At 40.0% G+C, this 18,035-nt stretch overlaps 1 protein-coding gene across 1 annotated transcript; it reads right to left on the reverse strand.

Annotated features, from left to right (window-relative positions):
* Nucleotides 1-7,627: 7,627 nt before the first annotated feature.
* LOC128745181 (uncharacterized) lies at nt 7,628-14,245 on the reverse strand. The gene is made up of 5 exons (XM_053842195.1): nt 13,548-14,245; nt 12,016-12,129; nt 11,735-11,866; nt 11,311-11,671; nt 7,628-8,358 (listed from the first exon to the last, which is right to left on the reverse strand). Exons 1-5 carry the CDS (start codon nt 14,020-14,022, stop codon nt 8,151-8,153), a joined length of 1,290 nt encoding a protein of 429 aa, XP_053698170.1. The 5' UTR covers nt 14,023-14,245; the 3' UTR covers nt 7,628-8,150.
* Nucleotides 14,246-18,035: the final 3,790 nt, after the last annotated feature.

Raw genomic sequence — 18,035 nt, forward strand, 5'->3', positions numbered from 1 at the left:
TTTGGTTGAAATCGGAAGAGGTCGATTACAACGGGTAATATCACTTGAGAGGAAATGACCCCTATATAAACTTAAAAATTGAATTTTTCAAAAATCCCAAGATAGAATATTTCAAGACCTTTTTTAAATTAATCGTTTCGACCAATACTCACATCCTGTGAAGAGAAATCTGAGGTGCATCAAAGTTAAATAATAAGTGCCCTCGGACATAGCGTGTGCCGTCAACCGATAGATGTTGAAACGTAGTAACCGCTCATTGAAAGCCTTCGCCGTGCTCGACAACCTTGCGCAAATCTCACACATAACGAGGTAGTGGTCAGAATCGATATTTGGTCCCCAAAAATATCGTACATCAATGACATCCAAAAAGTTTCGACATTTTTTATTTTATTTTATTTGTTTATTTTAGATTATCTGATAAAATTTGTCTGAATGAACTCATATAACAATCAAAATAAATTGGATGTAATTATTTTACTTTTAAAAAAGTGCAACGGTTCGCCAAATTCAAAAATCTTCTCAGTACTAGTGAATAACCTCACACTGAACGCTACGGGTGCCGAAGTTTGTACTGTGAAAATCGTTTACTAGCATGGAACATGGTCTTAACCGTTATGTGTTCGACAAAAAAAAACACCTTTAAGTGCTCGACAAGGGTACCCGGGTACCCACAAATTGAAACGCTTGTAACTTTGGCAATTTTTGACCGATTCGGACACTTTTACCACCAAAAGATTCAGGAACTCATCCACTTCCAATATCCTAATTCTGACCCCGAATTACTCAACTATGCGCAAACAGATACAAATTACATTACATGAATCTGAAACTAAATAAAAAACTACAAAAAGTCAGGAAGTTTCGTTTGTATCCGTCTGCGCATAGTCGCGTAATTGGGGATCAAAATTAGGGTATTTTTTATATGAAAAGTTTTACAGCTGCAAAACAAGCAAAGATAAAGGTATACTACATTCGGCAAAGTTGTGTATCTTTGCTATTTGTACAACTTTATAAAACATGAAAAAGTAATACAACAACTACAAAAAAAGCTAAAACAGAAAAACTAATTTTGACGATTCGCATCTAAGAAATAGGATTTTTCTATCTTCGCTGAAGAGATAGAAGGTTACGGTCTTCAGCAAAATTTCTTGCAACAATATGCTCTAAAACTTTGCAGAACTCATCAATGTGTTATATTGAAGCTGAAGAAAAATAAATTTTTTATTTCACTTTTAGGGGGATTATTCAAAATTTTAATTTCACCATACGATAGAACTTTCAATTTCAAGAAACTTTCACAAAGGTTCCATAAACCTAAAATCAAGTTTTCCCACTCAAAACTCTAATGCGCACATATTTTTGATTTAGGACAACTGTGAAGCCATACCGTGGCAAAATCATCAGATAGAATCAAAATAATGAAAAATGACTTTCTGGAGTAATTTCATGAATTTAGACACCCATATTGCCAGTGTTTCAAACCAAACAGTTTTATGGCCACAGGAGGTCCCACGGGAACTTGTCGCAGAAGGGCCATTCCGAGGATATATCATTGTATTGTTTTAAAACAATGAAGAATGACCTTTCGGAGTAATTGGAAGAACTTTGGACACCCATATTACTATAATTACATCCAAAAATATAAAAAGTGCTTTAATTCCGGAACACATCCTCGGCCTGCCGGATTTCCGGGAACCAGATGAACCACTTCCGGCTCTGTTATAACCATATTGGAAGTGGATAAGTTCCTGAATCTTTTGGTGGTAAAAGTGTCCGAATCGGTCAAAAATTGCCAAAGTCACAAGCGTTTCAATTTGTGGGTACCCGGGTACCCTTGTCGAGCACTTAAAGAGTAAAAAAATTCGAAGCCCCCCCATTCCATCCCCTGAAGTGCTACATGAAAACTTATTTTATGAAAAGTTGCAATTCAACTAGTTCTTAGATGTCACAGAGTTTCAGTATCCTTGATCAAAGAAAACTTTAGAATTTCGTACTTTGAAAGCTGAAAAGGTACCCGGGTACCCTGTCGAACACATAACGGTAATACACGTTGCGATGCACGGAAGCTCATCATGGACAGGAACTTCGGCCAGTCAATGTCGCCATTCAGCACTTTGGCCACGAGTAACACCTGTTGTAGTTTGGGACGCCGTTGAAGCGTATCCAGTCCAAGCAGATAACAGCGATCCGGATAAGGCGGAAGGTTGTTGGGATCTCGCCAGGGTAAGTCCCTTAATGCCAGACGTAGACATTTTCCCTGCACACGCTCGATGCGCAAGTTCCATGCCAGCTGGTGTGGAGTCCAAACCACGCATGCGTGAGCTGTACAAAGCTTTCAAACAGTGAGGGTATTTGAAGTCTCGTCCTATTTTTGCGATGAACCCAAGCTGCTTGCTCACTTTAGAAACAATTTCCGTTCGGTACCTATCAAACGTCAGTTTACAATCCAGGATAACGCCAAGATCGTTAACGTAGTCGACTCTGTTTAACGCTTGCCCATCAATAATAATAGGCGATTGAATTCGGTGAGACATTTAATCAGGATATGATCAATCTGAGAGTAAGAATCTCCATTTGGATGCCTCTTTTGACAGCGATGGAATTTATGAACCTCAGGCCGTTATCATTGGTGGGCAGATGAAAGTTATGTCTACAAATGCCAGGATGGAAAAACTTCTTTCGCCCGATCTGCGCATTTGCGTTTCCGGTGATGATTTTCACGTCATGTTGCGGGCACTCTCCATAGATCCTCTCGAACATGTCATAGAACTCATCCTTAACATCATCGGAATTATCATTTGTTTGTCCGTATACGTTGATTAGGCTATAGCTGAGGAGTTTACCCTTAATTTACAACACACACTCAACGCAGTCATCTACGGATAACTCGTTGCTTTTGCTTTTCCAACACTCCGAAACTTCTTTCTACCGCCATTGTGGTAGATGTGGTACTTGAAAGAAGTGCCTGTAATAGGATCTACTGCGCGGGAGTCCCTTTCTCCGGAATTTCATGACTTCGAGTCGATGTAGCTTTCGAGCAAGCAAGCGAAATCGTGCCCGTTCATGGAGAGTACGGACATTCCAAGTATCAAGTTTTTAACCGTTATCCGTGGTGAACGAGAGCTTCGGTATACTACCTTACGATGGTCGCGATAGCTGCGACCCGCTGATGGGTCTGTCATCTTAGATGTAGCTCGCGGGAAACAGCATTTTATATCCAGCCGCTTACTCCGACAAACGCTGTTTGAGCCGCCCCTCACCTGAGGAACGACTGCTCAAGTTTACACCTCAAAGCATAGCTGCTTCAGTATGTACATGAAGCATTTTCGGCTATGCACAGCTGTATTTGACGCTTCTTCCAGATAACTATCCCCCGATCTCTGTGAAGCTTACCAAAATGTTTTCAAACAATAATAATAGTGTTCCCACCGAAAACGTATAAATCATATGAGTGGTCTCGAAGAAGCTTTAGAATCACAATATTTCCGCAATCCATCCCAAGCACAAATCTTATATCTAGGTACGAAAATTATCGTTAATATCAATGTGCGCAAGTTATTATTCAACTAATAACGATAGTTGTAAGCCTCTATACTCCAGGTTAGGAGCAGCGCACGGCAGCGTCTGATCCGGAGAGGGTGACTGAATTAAGAAACGTGTTTGGAGGGTCCTGTAGTCGCAAGACTACTGAGTCTTCCTTGACAAGCAAGTAATCGAAGATTCAAATCTTAGTAAAATTGGGCCATTCGATGTTAAGTGGCCTTGGTATGGATTTATTCTCGACCTTCTCTACAACTTTTCTACTGCATTCTACATTTACTAATTATGAAACCTCTAGCCAGGGCAAGTTATTAGACTAGTGCTTGCTTGAGGTGCGAATGAAGCCTCTTATTCAAGCGCAAATTATAACTAGTTTCCGCACATCCTGGCTCTAGAGCAATACCCCAAGACTCGCTAGAGTGGCCCTAGCAAGGCAAGCTACTTAAACTAATTAACTTCGAAAAATCAAGAAAATTCGACTCGGAGCATTTGGTATGGACAAATTCGACGAATTAAAGACAAAGTATGGATGCTTGATACCTAACTAGAACTGCAGATCGCAGAATTTCATGGGGGCAACAGGGTGGGCAACCTGAATACCGACACAAATTCTAAAGGGTAGTGATGCTTGAATTTCGAAGCTCTACGAGGTCTGAACATACGAAGAACTTTTTCCCCTCAAAGATATTCACAAGGTTAACTGGAGATCACCTGACCAACGAACATTGAACCAAATCGATTACCGGGCTTCATTAATATATGCTCTCTGCGGAGGCCAGCGATCGACTCAAATAATTACCTAGTAGCAGTACAAGTGCGTTCAAAACTATCCTCAGTATACACCTTGCGACAAAGTCATCCTCCTCAGACATTCGGCAATTAGAAAATTCGCGAGTTGCTGAGAATTACGAGCGCCTACTAAATTAGCTGCTTTGAAGGTGGGAAAAATAAGCTTTGAAAAATTATCTAAGCACTGTCACGAGGGAGAATGTGGCTAAATATCGACAAGCGTGGCATGAATTAACCATGATCTTGCGGTGGACAAAGCACCAGGAGGAGGACAGAGGTCATGTAGAACTAAAACATCTATTCTGGGTTAATAATATGAGCAGTCTCGTAAATGTTACACACCGAAACCTGATATGTGTATGGCAAGAAAAGAAACCTGATCACAAACAAGCGACAGGTGGTAGCAGTTCTTTGATGAAAATTTCGGTGGTGATAAAACAGAAGGAGGCAAAATAGCAGTTAACCTAGGAGTACCCACAAACAATTATAGCCTTTCGGCTCTCGATCTCAAAAAGATCCATCGTGAATTCGGACAGCTGAAGAATAATAAAAACGAAACTAAGACCGCCAGAAATGACCGGCTCTCGGTAGAGCTCTACAAAAACGGTCTACAAAGACGGTCGATCGATCGACTCGAATGCCGTTATTACCGCGGTCACCAAACAACGCTGCCGTTACAGTACTCTCCCAGATTTGGTTACGACAAGAGAATTAGTCGAACAGTACCAGGCCGGTTCTAAGGTGGCCCATGCTACTAAGGAGCATATTTCCATACAATTCATCGACAAATGTCGGTAGTTCGTGCCAACGCATCATATTTTCGTGGATTTCAGGAAGCGTACGATACAGTCGAGCACAAAGATCTATGGCAAATAATGCATTTATGTGTTTCGCTAACGACGTGGACATTGTCGGAAGGACGTTGCTGAGCAGTATACCAAACTGAAACCTGAAAGTTTCAGAAGGAAAGCAGTGAGGTGAAGGAACTAGTGTCGGTTGAATACGTCTAAAACCAAGTACCTGTTAACAGGAGGAACCGAGCGCGATCGAGTCACATAGACACTGTGTGGTAGTCGATGGGGTTGAGTTCGAGGTGGTGGACGAATTTGTACCCTTCGGGACGTTGATAACGTCGGATAGCAACTGCAGCAGAAAGATGCGCAAACACAAAAAAGACATAAAGACCAGTCATCCCGTACGGGCACGAAACGTGGACAATACTCGACGGGGACTTGAAAGCACTGGCCCTTTCTTGAATGTTGTGTGCTTAGGACCATCTTTGGCGGTATATGGAGGAAAATGATGTACCACTAGCTGACGCAGCTTTTTGGTGAACCCAGTATGTGAAGTGAAAGCTAAAGCTAAAGCTGGAAGGGTACAAAGGGCGGGACATGTTATGAGAATACCGGACAACAACCCCGCAAAAATAGTGTTCGTCCTGAATCCGGTTGGTCCAGTCCAGAGAAGATATTAAGACTAATTTTCGGCGAATATTATTGTTTGCGACTTAGTTTTTAATAAGGCCTTCTTTTTTTTTAGAGAAATAAAGCAACTGATAATTAAATTAAAAGTTCGGAACAAATTGATACGAAATGATTGATGAAACAGCGAGAGCTACTATTTCAGCTTTCTCAGCATTTGAAACAACTATAGTAAACTGCTACCATTTTGTCGTGACAACGCTATCCGGTGTCACCGGAGTTTATAATTAATAAAGTTATCGAACAGTTCGTCGTTCGCAAATTGAAATAGGACACGGGAGGGTATTTTCAGCCCATTAAGCGATGGCATCTATTTTTTCGGCCTAGTTCTAGTGGAAGAACAGGTGGTTTTGACGTTCTTTGAATAAAACATAGTAGATTACTTACAGTCTTGAGAGAATAGTTACAACATATTAAAATTGTATGTCGACAAAGTATTTTTATTGGCGAAAGAAAAGGAAAATAGGATTTAGAAACCTGCTGAAAATACCCTCCCGTACCCTAATTACTCGTTTTCTGTTGCCACTGTGATGACCATGGTGCTACCATCGAGTCAAAATTGTTTATTAATTGTTTAATAAATTGTGAGCGTTGGAAAAAATGTTTTTACTGACTTGCAAGTCAAAATATTTGGTTTCTTCAAATTTGCTCAACAAGTGTGATATTATTATTGGTAAGCACTGTTAAATATTATTAGTATTATTTTCGTACCATTTTCTTTTGAAACCAAGAATTGTATGTCACATGGTTATCTAGTCATAGTATCATAGTCATACTGATTTTCAGCCTAATCACAAAAGATCTACTCGAAGGAATATTATTTCCACATCATTTTGCACGAAATGCCTCCAGAAAGATTTGAATTACGGGAACTCTTTACCACTAAAAGGGTGATTCTCAGAATTTAAAAGCAGCTCCACTGCGTTTTTTCTTGCCCACGACGTAAATTTATCAAATAAAAAGTTTTCACTTGAGCCCAAACCGTCACCAAGAGGCACGAAACTTCAGCAAGACAAACAACTTATATTTTCGAATCTTTCTTTCTATTTTTATTTCACGCTGCGCGAAAAATGGCAAACGAGTGTTTACTTCCATTTTTTCCATGCCATGTCTTACATTTTGTTGTGTTCATCATAGCAAAGAGACAGCTATTTTGAGCGACCAAACACCTACTCGTATATTTTACAACATTTTTCTTTCCTTGCTACGACGGAGCTCATAAAAGGACCGCTTGCTTATCATCTAATGCCGTAAGAGCTATTGAGTTGAATACCCGGCTTACATTGAAAGGGTTATGCCATATCCTGGCAGCCTGTTCCTATTCGAAAAGCGGCAGGATGCTCACTCACTTACTTACTTTCTACAGGACGGAACAAGAAAGCGAGAGTTTTATTGTTGATTTCAATTTACTTATTCCATTGTTACGATTTTTGACTTTAATTTTATTCGCTTCTCAACAGTCGATTTTAAATTGCTATCTTCCTCTAGGTTGATATGTACTATTAGCAGAATTCCAAAAATGCTACAGCCCATATATAAATAGACAGTGTCATGACAAATATTCGCTTCTGCTTACGCTTTTTCCTCTGGTTCACTTTGCACTAACTAGCGAAGAAGTATTCAATAAAATTAATCTGCCCAATCAAAAAGAGAATCTAAATTGAAAGGCGTTTGCCTACTAAACTAAATAATTGATTTTTTTTTTAATTTAACGCAATTGTAAACTGTAATAAAAAATAAATAAATAAATAATTTAGTTATTAAATAAATAAATAAGTTACCTACCAATTCTATGAATAAATAAATAAATACCCTAATGATACAGGAATCTAATTACAGGCACATTTCATCCTACCATATTTAATTTACTATTACCTAGACACAACAATTGCTACTTGCTACGAGGAAGTTGAAGCACACTTGAAAGTTTTCAAGCCTCGCCGGAAAGGCCATTACCTTTCGAAGGATGAAAGTTTTTCAAGACAATCCGTTTCGCGCTTGGTTTTCTTTCTCTCTCTCTCTCTCTTTCTTTCTCTCAAGGAAGTGCGAAGTGCGGAATTCTTTCGAAAAACCATCATCGGGTAGTCCTCCTCACGGTTCATTTTGCATTCTCGCGGCGCGTTTTGCTCGGCGGCAAAACAATTTCGCCGAGATTCTCTTCTAGAAGCAGCCTCCAGGTTCAAACTAAACGTTCAGTTATTTCACCGGTGGCTTGCTGTATGACTCGTTATGACATCGTATTTAATTTCTGTTGAAATCTGACCTATTTTGGCTGGCGTGAGCTAGTTTAGCGGTATCTTTTTCTTCTTCTTCTTCTTCTTGACATAACAAGCTAGATGCCTACAGCTTTCTTGCTTGCACAAGTTTGTTAATGTCGTTGAACGTTGTCACCATTGCCGGATTTGAAAGGTCCTTATAGGTAATGCAATCCTTGTGCATTCGATTGCAATCCACGCCATCCTGGCCGTCTTTGGCAGCCTTCATGTACCGGAAAAACCGCATTATATCCGGATTGTCGTTGGTTGGCTTGCGTAACTCATTCAGTTCCCTAGAAATGGGGCAAAAGATGCAAAGGTTTTATGAAATTAGTTTACTTGAATGAGTAAAATGTGAAACGTGACTAACAATGTAGAAATAACAATACGCCGAACTAGAATAATCAATATGATATTGCTAGCCATAGACCGCGTGCGTTACCTCTCGTCTGATCGGGAGCAAATTGGAGGTATTCATCCTAATTTTCTATAATTTCGGCGAAAAACACTTTCTTGGTGTGATAATCTCCATAGCCAGATTCACCATAACGGAGATAACCGGAATACATGACCAAAACGCCTAAATGTACCTCTAACGCTATGTAACTCGATGAGATGTAAATACATTGCTGATAGGTACTTATCGTGGATGCAATCATGGCATTTGTTTCCCAGTAAACCATTTGGTTTGTACATCTCGATTGCAACTGAGAAATACGACATCATATCTGAACGAAAAAGTTATATTTCACGTCAGATAAGAGCATATATGTACCAAAGTGGAGGCAACATACGTGCAAAAATTTTAACGATTACATTTAATTCTATCTTGCATTTTATACAGCGGTTTTTACAACGCGCAACTTAATACTCCTGAATCTATGATTGAGGTATAACTAAAAATTGCAATCATCTATATCTACTGCTTTATAATTCACAGTCATGAGTTGTATTTATGAGGACACGCACGACTGAAAACTACTGTTCACTTTGTTTTGACATACTCTAATCATTATAATTGTATAATGTATAATCCAATGTAAAATTGACATGAAAACGATCTAATGTAAACATTCTATTACGATCTTGTGTAATCTGGGTTTAGTCTTCGCTTACACATAGACAAACAGACATTACACTCACTTTCCCATTCGTCGCATGCTGTAATAGTCATTTCAAATTTATTGTTCCTTGGGAATGTCTCCGCACTCGTCCGCTATCTTATATATTAAAATGGATTTCTGTCTGTCTGTCTGTCTGTCTGTCTGTCTGTCTGTCTGTCTGTCTGTCTGTCTGTCTGTCTGTCTGTCTGTCTGTCTGTCTGTCTGTCTGTCTGTCTGTCTGTCTGTCTGTCTGTCTGTCTGTCTGTCTGTCTGTCTGTCTGTCTGTCTGTCTGTCTGTCTGTCTGTCTGTCTGTCTGTCTGTCTGTCTGTCTGTCTGTCTGTCTGTCTGTCTGTCTGTCTGTCTGTCTGTCTGTCTGTCTGTCTGTCTGTCTGTCTGTCTGTCTGTCTGTCTGTCTGTCTGTCTGTCTGTCTGTCTGTCTGTCTGTCTGTCTGTCTGTCTGTCTGTCTGTCTGTCTGTCTGTCTGTCTGTCTGTCTGTCTGTCTGTCTGTCTGTCTGTCTGTCTGTCTGTCTGTCTGTCTGTCTGTCTGTCTGTCTGTCTGTCTGTCTGTCTGTCTGTCTGTCTGTCTGTCTGTCTGTCTGTCTGTCTGTCTGTCTGTCTGTCTGTCTGTCTGTCTGTCTGTCTGTCTGTCTGTCTGTCTGTCTGTCTGTCTGTCTGTCTGTCTGTCTGTCTGTCTGTCTGTCTGTCTGTCTGTCTGTCTGTCTGTCTGTCTGTCTGTCTGTCTGTCTGTCTGTCTGTCTGTCTGTCTGTCTGTCTGTCTGTCTGTCTGTCTGTCTGTCTGTCTGTCTGTCTGTCTGTCTGTCTGTCTGTCTGTCTGTCTGTCTGTCTGTCTGTCTGTCTGTCTGTCTGTCTGTCTGTCTGTCTGTCTGTCTGTCTGTCTGTCTGTCTGTCTGTCTGTCTGTCTGTCTGTCTGTCTGTCTGTCTGTCTGTCTGTCTGTCTGTCTGTCTGTCTGTCTGTCTGTCTGTCTGTCTGTCTGTCTGTCTGTCTGTCTGTCTGTCTGTCTGTCTGTCTGTCTGTCTGTCTGTCTGTCTGTCTGTCTGTCTGTCTGTCTGTCTGTCTGTCTGTCTGTCTGTCTGTCTGTCTGTCTGTCTGTCTGTCTGTCTGTCTGTCTGTCTGTCTGTCTGTCTGTCTGTCTGTCTGTCTGTCTGTCTGTCTGTCTGTCTGTCTGTCTGTCTGTCTGTCTGTCTGTCTGTCTGTCTGTCTGTCTGTCTGTCTGTCTGTCTGTCTGTCTGTCTGTCTGTCTGTCTGTCTGTCTGTCTGTCTGTCTGTCTGTCTGTCTGTCTGTCTGTCTGTCTGTCTGTCTGTCTGTCTGTCTGTCTGTCTGTCTGTCTGTCTGTCTGTCTGTCTGTCTGTCTGTCTGTCTGTCTGTCTGTCTGTCTGTCTGTCTGTCTGTCTGTCTGTCTGTCTGTCTGTCTGTCTGTCTGTCTGTCTGTCTGTCTGTCTGTCTGTCTGTCTGTCTGTCTGTCTGTCTGTCTGTCTGTCTGTCTGTCTGTCTGTCTGTCTGCCTGTCTGTCTGTCTGTCTGTCTGTCTGTCTGTCTGTCTGTCTGTCTGTCTGTCTGTCTTGAAATGCTTTTTTATCAGTGCAGAAATTAATTATTATTTTTTTCAGTATTTTTTAATGAAAATTTAGAAGATTTTCTACCAAAAGCGTAATTGTAAGAACAAGAAGAGTTAAATTCAAGCACCAAAACAGAACGCTCGTTTCCCCGATGGTTTCTATAGAAACTATACTTTGAGCAATTGGCTAATCCGGGTTGTTGACGAGGCAAAAATCATGGCGGGTGACCGTCGGCAGTGGAGATCCCAGCTTTCATTTCTTTGCTTTGTCAAACCAGCGGACAAAAACCAAGAAGGCAAACATAAATACAAAGAATGATTGGATGATACTATGTCGTTGGATGAACTATGATTGAATTCAAATTAATGCCAACACTTGACACATGACTCAATAACATATTAAAATAGCGATCAAATAAAACAGAATGCGGAAATAAAGGCATAAGAAGATAGTTCAAACTTTGTTACATGGTGCTATAGACTATAGAAAAAATTGAATAGATTGATGGATTGATAGACCGACCGAGAAAAGCTTTGTATGTTTCACAAACAGTATCACCCACCTGCTCAGCTGCGCCGAAATTAAATTACTGTAAGGCGCATATTTTGCAGGATTGGCGTACATCAGGCAGACCAGCTTCTCCCGGCACGCTTCCTCCTTGTTCGATAGACCCATCTGGGCAAAGACCGCATCCAACCTCGACAGCAGTGGACTGTAGAACGGGTCGTAGTTCGTCAGCAGCAGACTGCTGCTGGGGATATCGTGGAATATCTTGAAATCGTTTCGTTTCTGCTGCCGATTGTAATCGTTCACCGAGTTCACGTACGTCACTCGACCTCCTCCGAAGCCGAGCCTCGACAGGGCTGCGTTGGCGTTGTTTGTATCGTACATTGCGTTGTAGCTCGTACCAGCCGAATGTGAATCTACAAATGAAAATTCGATTTGAAACTTTGGCTACCATTTGTCATGTTTGACCGGATGCATACCCAATGCAGGCAGATAGGCGTTGTTCTCCATGTTCATTTGGAAATCCTGGTCTGAGTTGTAGGAGTTATCCTTAAAGTCCAAGTCTTCCACGGTGGTAGTTGGATGCGATAGCGTAGACACAGACGACAGACCTGAAGCGAAGAATTTTAGAACTCGAACTTAGCCTCAGTTTTGTTGTACATAAATACAAAGTAATTAATAATGTTCAAAGTAAGAAAAGATGCTACTCATCTTTCTAACGATAGTGTCAAAAAATATGCTTCTTTGCCGTACGCATTACCTTTTCCTAGGATTTTACCAAACGATCCAATTATGCTGGGCAGGAAGAGAACTAGCAGAACAGTTTTCACTATCTGCAGACCGAACAGCAGTGGCCATACTAATTTCTTCAGTCCTAAAAGAGAAGAGGGAAGAATATGAAAATTGTGTTAATTCGATGATAAAGCACGACAGCATGACACACAGTAAGTAGGTAGCAGTTGGTTTTGTCAGCTCACAGCTGGCAGGACATTTGGCTTGCCGTTTCCGCTACCGGAGCGGAAAACGGTTTCTGTTTCTTTCGTATTTGTAATGAAACACGTCCTGGTGGAATTCATTGAAACGGAACAGAAACAGAATTGAAATATTCAGCTGATTACGTTATTCTCGACTGAAGAAAAACAGTGGATGAGCAGTTTCTATTAGAGGAAAATAAATGTAGAGATACAAATGAAAGCAAGCAATGTTTGTATTTATGTTTTCCACTGTACACTCGTGGGTGGGAACAAAAGAATTGTTAAAAAGTGATACCAATCCTAGCAGAATATTGTTTTTATGTAATTTCAATACATAGTGGTTTTGGAATGAGAGTTGTACCAAGCAACCATAAAAAACAAATCCTGGAACTTAAATTGCTTTCAAAGCGTGGTCGTCTGTTTATTAAAAACACAGACTTCGCAATATCAGTAAGTAGGTAACCACAATTGGATACTATTTTAAAGGGGCATAGTACTTTACAATTCTAAAAAATCGATTTTTTAATTGATTATTTCGAGCAAGTTATTATTCTCAGTGTTAGTTAATAGTGCTGAGTTGTTCAAGTTCAGGATTTTATTTTTGTCTGTTTTACGTGTCTTTGACTCCGTCGCGGTCCAACGTAAATCATTTTTTTTTTATTAAAGGTGGAGGAATGTTTGGTGAGGAAGAATGATAGACTCAATTACTGAGTGAGACTCTAACCCACACACTTTCGGTTTGCGCCCAAATGTTTTGACCAGGGATGGTTCGATCACTTTGACTCAATTTTGATTCATTTGACAGTACCGTCTAAACGGGGTCAAATATGACAAAGTTATATATGAGACATTTGTAGAACAGGTTATTATCTATAATTTGGCTGAATAAAGTTTTGCTGTATCTTTTGTAGTTACGGCGCTACAATGCTAGTATCTTATTAGTGACTAAATGAACGTTCATTTAGTCACTGATGAGTTACTAGCATTGTAGCACCGTAATTACAAATGATATAGCAAAACTTCGTTCAGAAAACTTGTAGATTAGAACTAGTTCTACAAATGTCCCATACATAACATTGTCATATCTGGCTCTGCTGAGACGGTACTGTCAAATGAATCAAAATTGAGTCAAAGTGATCGAACCATCCCTGGTTTTGACAATTAAACTCTAATATAGGGTGTCGTGTAATGATGTTAAACCATTTGGATAAACCAAACATTTGGACTCAAATCGAAAGAGTGTGGGTTAGAGTCCCACTCAGTAATTGAACTACGTAATATATATTTGGCATTGGCATTGATAATGAATATTACATACCTTTGAAAAAGAACAACCGTCCAGTTTGAACTGCTCGCGCCATCTTGTTATTGATGCCACTGAGAAACCGCTGATCAATGAAGTGTGCTACTCCGTTGATAATTTTCCGATCGAACTCCGACAGATTGAACGGGCCAAAACTTCGCTTCGTTTTGTCACTCGAAGTGGCATCAGGCGTCAGCTGGGACCCATTGGTCGACGTTATTCCGGCCAGTATTGCTTTATAATTACGGTCCAACGCATCGTTTACGTAGCTCTCGACGATACCTTCAAATTCATCCAGTTTGATCTGTTGATCTTTCGGTGGATTTTCCGTGGAGATGGTTTCATTTGCAGCTGCGTTTGTCACATTTGACAAACTCTTACCAGGGCCAGAAGAACTACTGCACAGTACCGCGGGAATGGCATAAATCATAAGCAGGAAACTTAAGACGTGTGCTAGCCGAAAAGTGGTATAATTCAAACTTGTAGCCATTGTTGCCAATATTAGAAGAAGGTTGAAATTTTCGTAACCTTAATGATGTCGAAAGCAAAAGCACTGTGGTTTTGTTTTCTTTTTTCGAAATTAGAACAGTGCGTTGGGTTTATTATTGATTTCAAAGATCTGAGTTGACAGTCAAGTCATTTTCGTTCTTTTTTGTCTCTTTCTGGAACCATTGAATGTTGAGAGACTTTATGTCCACAATTGTTTACCCGAGGTCGATTTCCTTAGCATCCGAATTAGAGCTTTGGCTAAGGCGCTTCCTGTGAAGTGGTTATTTAAGCAGCTTGTTCAGTTGCAAGATCAATCTGCAAAAGAAGAAAAAGATACAGTCATGAGAATGAAAGCATGGGAAAAATATTCATAAATCTGAAATTTTAAACCATATGAACCAATTAAACTGGAATCTTGACTTTGCATTGCATAGAAAAAAGGACAGAATTGGGCAATCATTCAACGTTACGTCTACCGTAACTGTTGAGCTCAATAGAATTATCCGCTTCATTGATTTTTTTATCTTTTCAGGGAATCTCAACAAGAGATTGTTATTTGCGGACAACAAATCGAATCGATGTCAGCAAGCAGTGAAAAATAGGGTAACCATTGTTTGTTTATACGGTCCACAGCCATAAATGAATCACAGTACAGTTTTCATGTGCTACCGTTTCAACTGTCGAGGCGACCGTCATGGAAACAGTTTGCCGTTTCGATAAAGTCAACGTCAGTAGCTAAATACCAAAAATTGGTAAACTCTCTGACCTATTTTCCAACCACCGCACCGTGCTGATGTTATCTCCTACGCTACCCGCTGGGTGAGACCGTATCGCATGACGGACAGATGGGCTACCGTAACAAGGCAGAAATTGATTGGAAAATTCACACTCAATTCGCGGCTATTCTATTATACACACGTAACGTTTTCTTACGTAACATTTTGCTGTTATACTGGGAATAAATTCGATTAAAATCGAAACGAGGTTGAATTCAAAAACAAAACGCAATTACTTAATAATTGGGCAGAGCAGTGTTTCAAGTTTCAAGGCAGACCTTGGCATTTGGCATTACGCCTAATAAATCAATAAAATTGACAATGATGTCAAAACTATTCTTATCGAGCTACCCTCCATACCCAAAACTAAAACGGAAAACGGATACCTGTTGTTTTCAATTAACCAGATGTGTTATTCGATTAATCGATAAATATGAAAATTATAGATCCACTTAACAATTTCGTCATCTATTGCCATTTATTCGCATGCCATACTGCCTCTTTAGGCATCCTACGGGAACACTTGAAGCCAATATGGCATCATTTTCCGATTAACGCGATGATAATTTGGCAAACAACGCACGCCACTTTTATTGAATGATGCGGTAATGATGAGAATCTGCTATTTTTGTTATTTTCCGACCAGTGAAAGCAATTAATCATAACGCAAGGGTACTCAATCGATTCCGGTAATCGATTAATGAAACGAGATCAGTAGGTACGGGCCAGTCACCAGAACATCTTCGTAAAATCTAACTGCAGCTCGGTTATGCGACCCAGATCAATTAAAAGATAGTTCATTGACCTCAGAGTATTATTTACATTCCGATCCAATCCCGCCAGCGCTGCAGCGTTTGTTTTCTTTTGCTACTCCTGACTCGAGTTACTCCTGACTCGAGTTCCTACGCCCCCCGAACAATAACGCTTTCAGCAATCATTAGCATGCGACCAATTATGGTTGTTAGGCTAAGCTAGTAATTTACATGCCAATTTATTTCACTTACCACGACTCGTCGAGCTCGTCGAGGCGGTTTTTTTTTCGATTCAATCCATCCACGTTTGGAGATTGCAGATAACACACGAAGTCTGAACTGGTCTCCTGAGCGAAGGCTAACTTTTTTTTTTGCTTTTAAGCTTACTAGGTATTCCGATAAGGGAATTTGACCCCTGAACAATAGATAAAAATCAATATACTTTTTCATTTTATGGAATCAATCGTAGTTGCTGTGAAATTATGTCTTATCGAATTGCTTCCACTCGAATTAGGATGATATTTTGTAGCACACCATTATTTCAAACATAACATAATTTGCTGCCAACTTTTTCACTTATAAGGCAATTATTTTCTGAGTTAATTTTTTAAGCTATCAGTCAGAATAATAAATCTAGTAGTAAATCAAACTATAAGGATGCTTTCAACCGGTACGATGCCGGCCCAACAAGCCAGTCCTCGTATGTTCGAATCTCGGTTGGGCGGTGCTGGTATAGAGTCAGTAAGATCGTTGCACTAGCCCCGTAATTGTACTGTAGGAGAGTGTCGTCGTGGTTGGGCCTCTTTTTGGAATTCGCCCATAACTTTCGTTTCAAAAGGAATTTTGGAAACCTAAATACATCGTTGCAAAGGTCTAAGAATAAGGTATATTTGGAAAGTTTTTAACTGATTGCTTAAAAAATAAAAAAGTTATAGGTATTTACGTGACGACAAAAAATGTTGTCAACGTCGGGCCATGTTGTACAGATTGGGCCACCGCAGAAAATCTAAGACATACGTTTTGAAATTCTATATAGAGACATGAAAAGAATGAATTCCGTGAACAACGGCTCATATAGGTACAAATACCCTATTGTTAATCGCATTTTTGCGAAATTTTGGCGATTATGTAAAATCAATGTTGCTACAATTGTATTTTCCAAAGTGTACAACTACAATGAAAAACACAATAAAAATCTTGGTTTTTATCGTATTAATTTTGCTTTATTTCATAAAGTCACGTAAAATGTGACTGACATTCTCTAGCGATTATTGCGCTTCTGCACTTAAAATTATGGTGACCCAACCATAACTAATCAAGTGGCCCGACCTTCACAAATAGCGCTTTTCTAGTATTTCACCAAAGCCTTCCCAAACACCTTACTGAAGGGGATATTTCTATAGTCTTCGTGTGCAGCACAACACACTTCATACATTTTCAAAATTTATCTCGATAATTCCATTTCATGAATTACTTCTTGAAGAAAAGTTCATTGCGCCTGGAAAACTGCCGTGGTTAGTTAATTAATTAACGCTGATTTTGATGACGTTAATCCATTTTGCACATTTTTCAGTACAAGTTGATTACGTGAAATGCAAGCAGGGGCGGACTGGCCCACCGGGCAACCGGGCAAATGCCCGGTGGGCCCCAGTAAAAATTTCGTCGTTACACAAAATGAGATTTTCCAAAATTTTTATTTCAGTTAAACTTTTTCTACGACTCTCGAATGCTCGATTGCTGGGGCCCCATGATTCATGAAATGAACCGATTTGACGATTTGAAATTCAGCTTCAAATGGAATTATTGGGGCCCCGAACTTTAAACCAAAATTTCTCTTTCAGTTAAACTTTTTCTATGACTCACGGATGCTCGATTGCTGGGACCCCATGATTCATGAAATGAACCGATTTGAAGATTGAAAATTCAGCTTCAAATGGGACTATTGGGGCCCCGAACTTTAAACCAAAATTTCTCTTTCAGTTAAACTTTTTCTATGACTCATGAATACTCGATTGCTGAGGCCCCATGATTCATGAAATGAACCGATTTCATGATTGAAAATTCAGCTTCAAATGGGACTATTGGGGCCCCGAACTTTAAACCAAAATTTCTCTTTCAGTTAAACTTTTTCTATGACTCACGAATACTCGATTGCTGGGGCCCCATGATTCATGAAATGAACCGATTTGAAGATTGAAAATTCAGCTTCAAATGGGACTATTGGGGCCCCGAACTTTAAACCAAAATTTCTCTTTCAGTTAAACTTTTTCTATGACTCACGAATACTCAATTGCTGGGGCCCCATGATTCATGAAATGAACCGATTTGATGATTGAAAATTCAGCTTCAAATGGGACTATTGGGGCCCCGAACTTTAAACCAAAATTTCTCTTTCAGTTAAACTTTTTCTATGACTCACGAATACTCGATTGCTGGGGCCCCATGATTCATGAAATGAACCGATTTGAAGATTGAAAATTCAGCTT

This window comes from Sabethes cyaneus, chromosome 1 (assembly GCF_943734655.1).
Source record: "Sabethes cyaneus chromosome 1, idSabCyanKW18_F2, whole genome shotgun sequence".
Lineage (NCBI taxonomy): Eukaryota > Metazoa > Arthropoda > Insecta > Diptera > Culicidae > Sabethes > Sabethes cyaneus.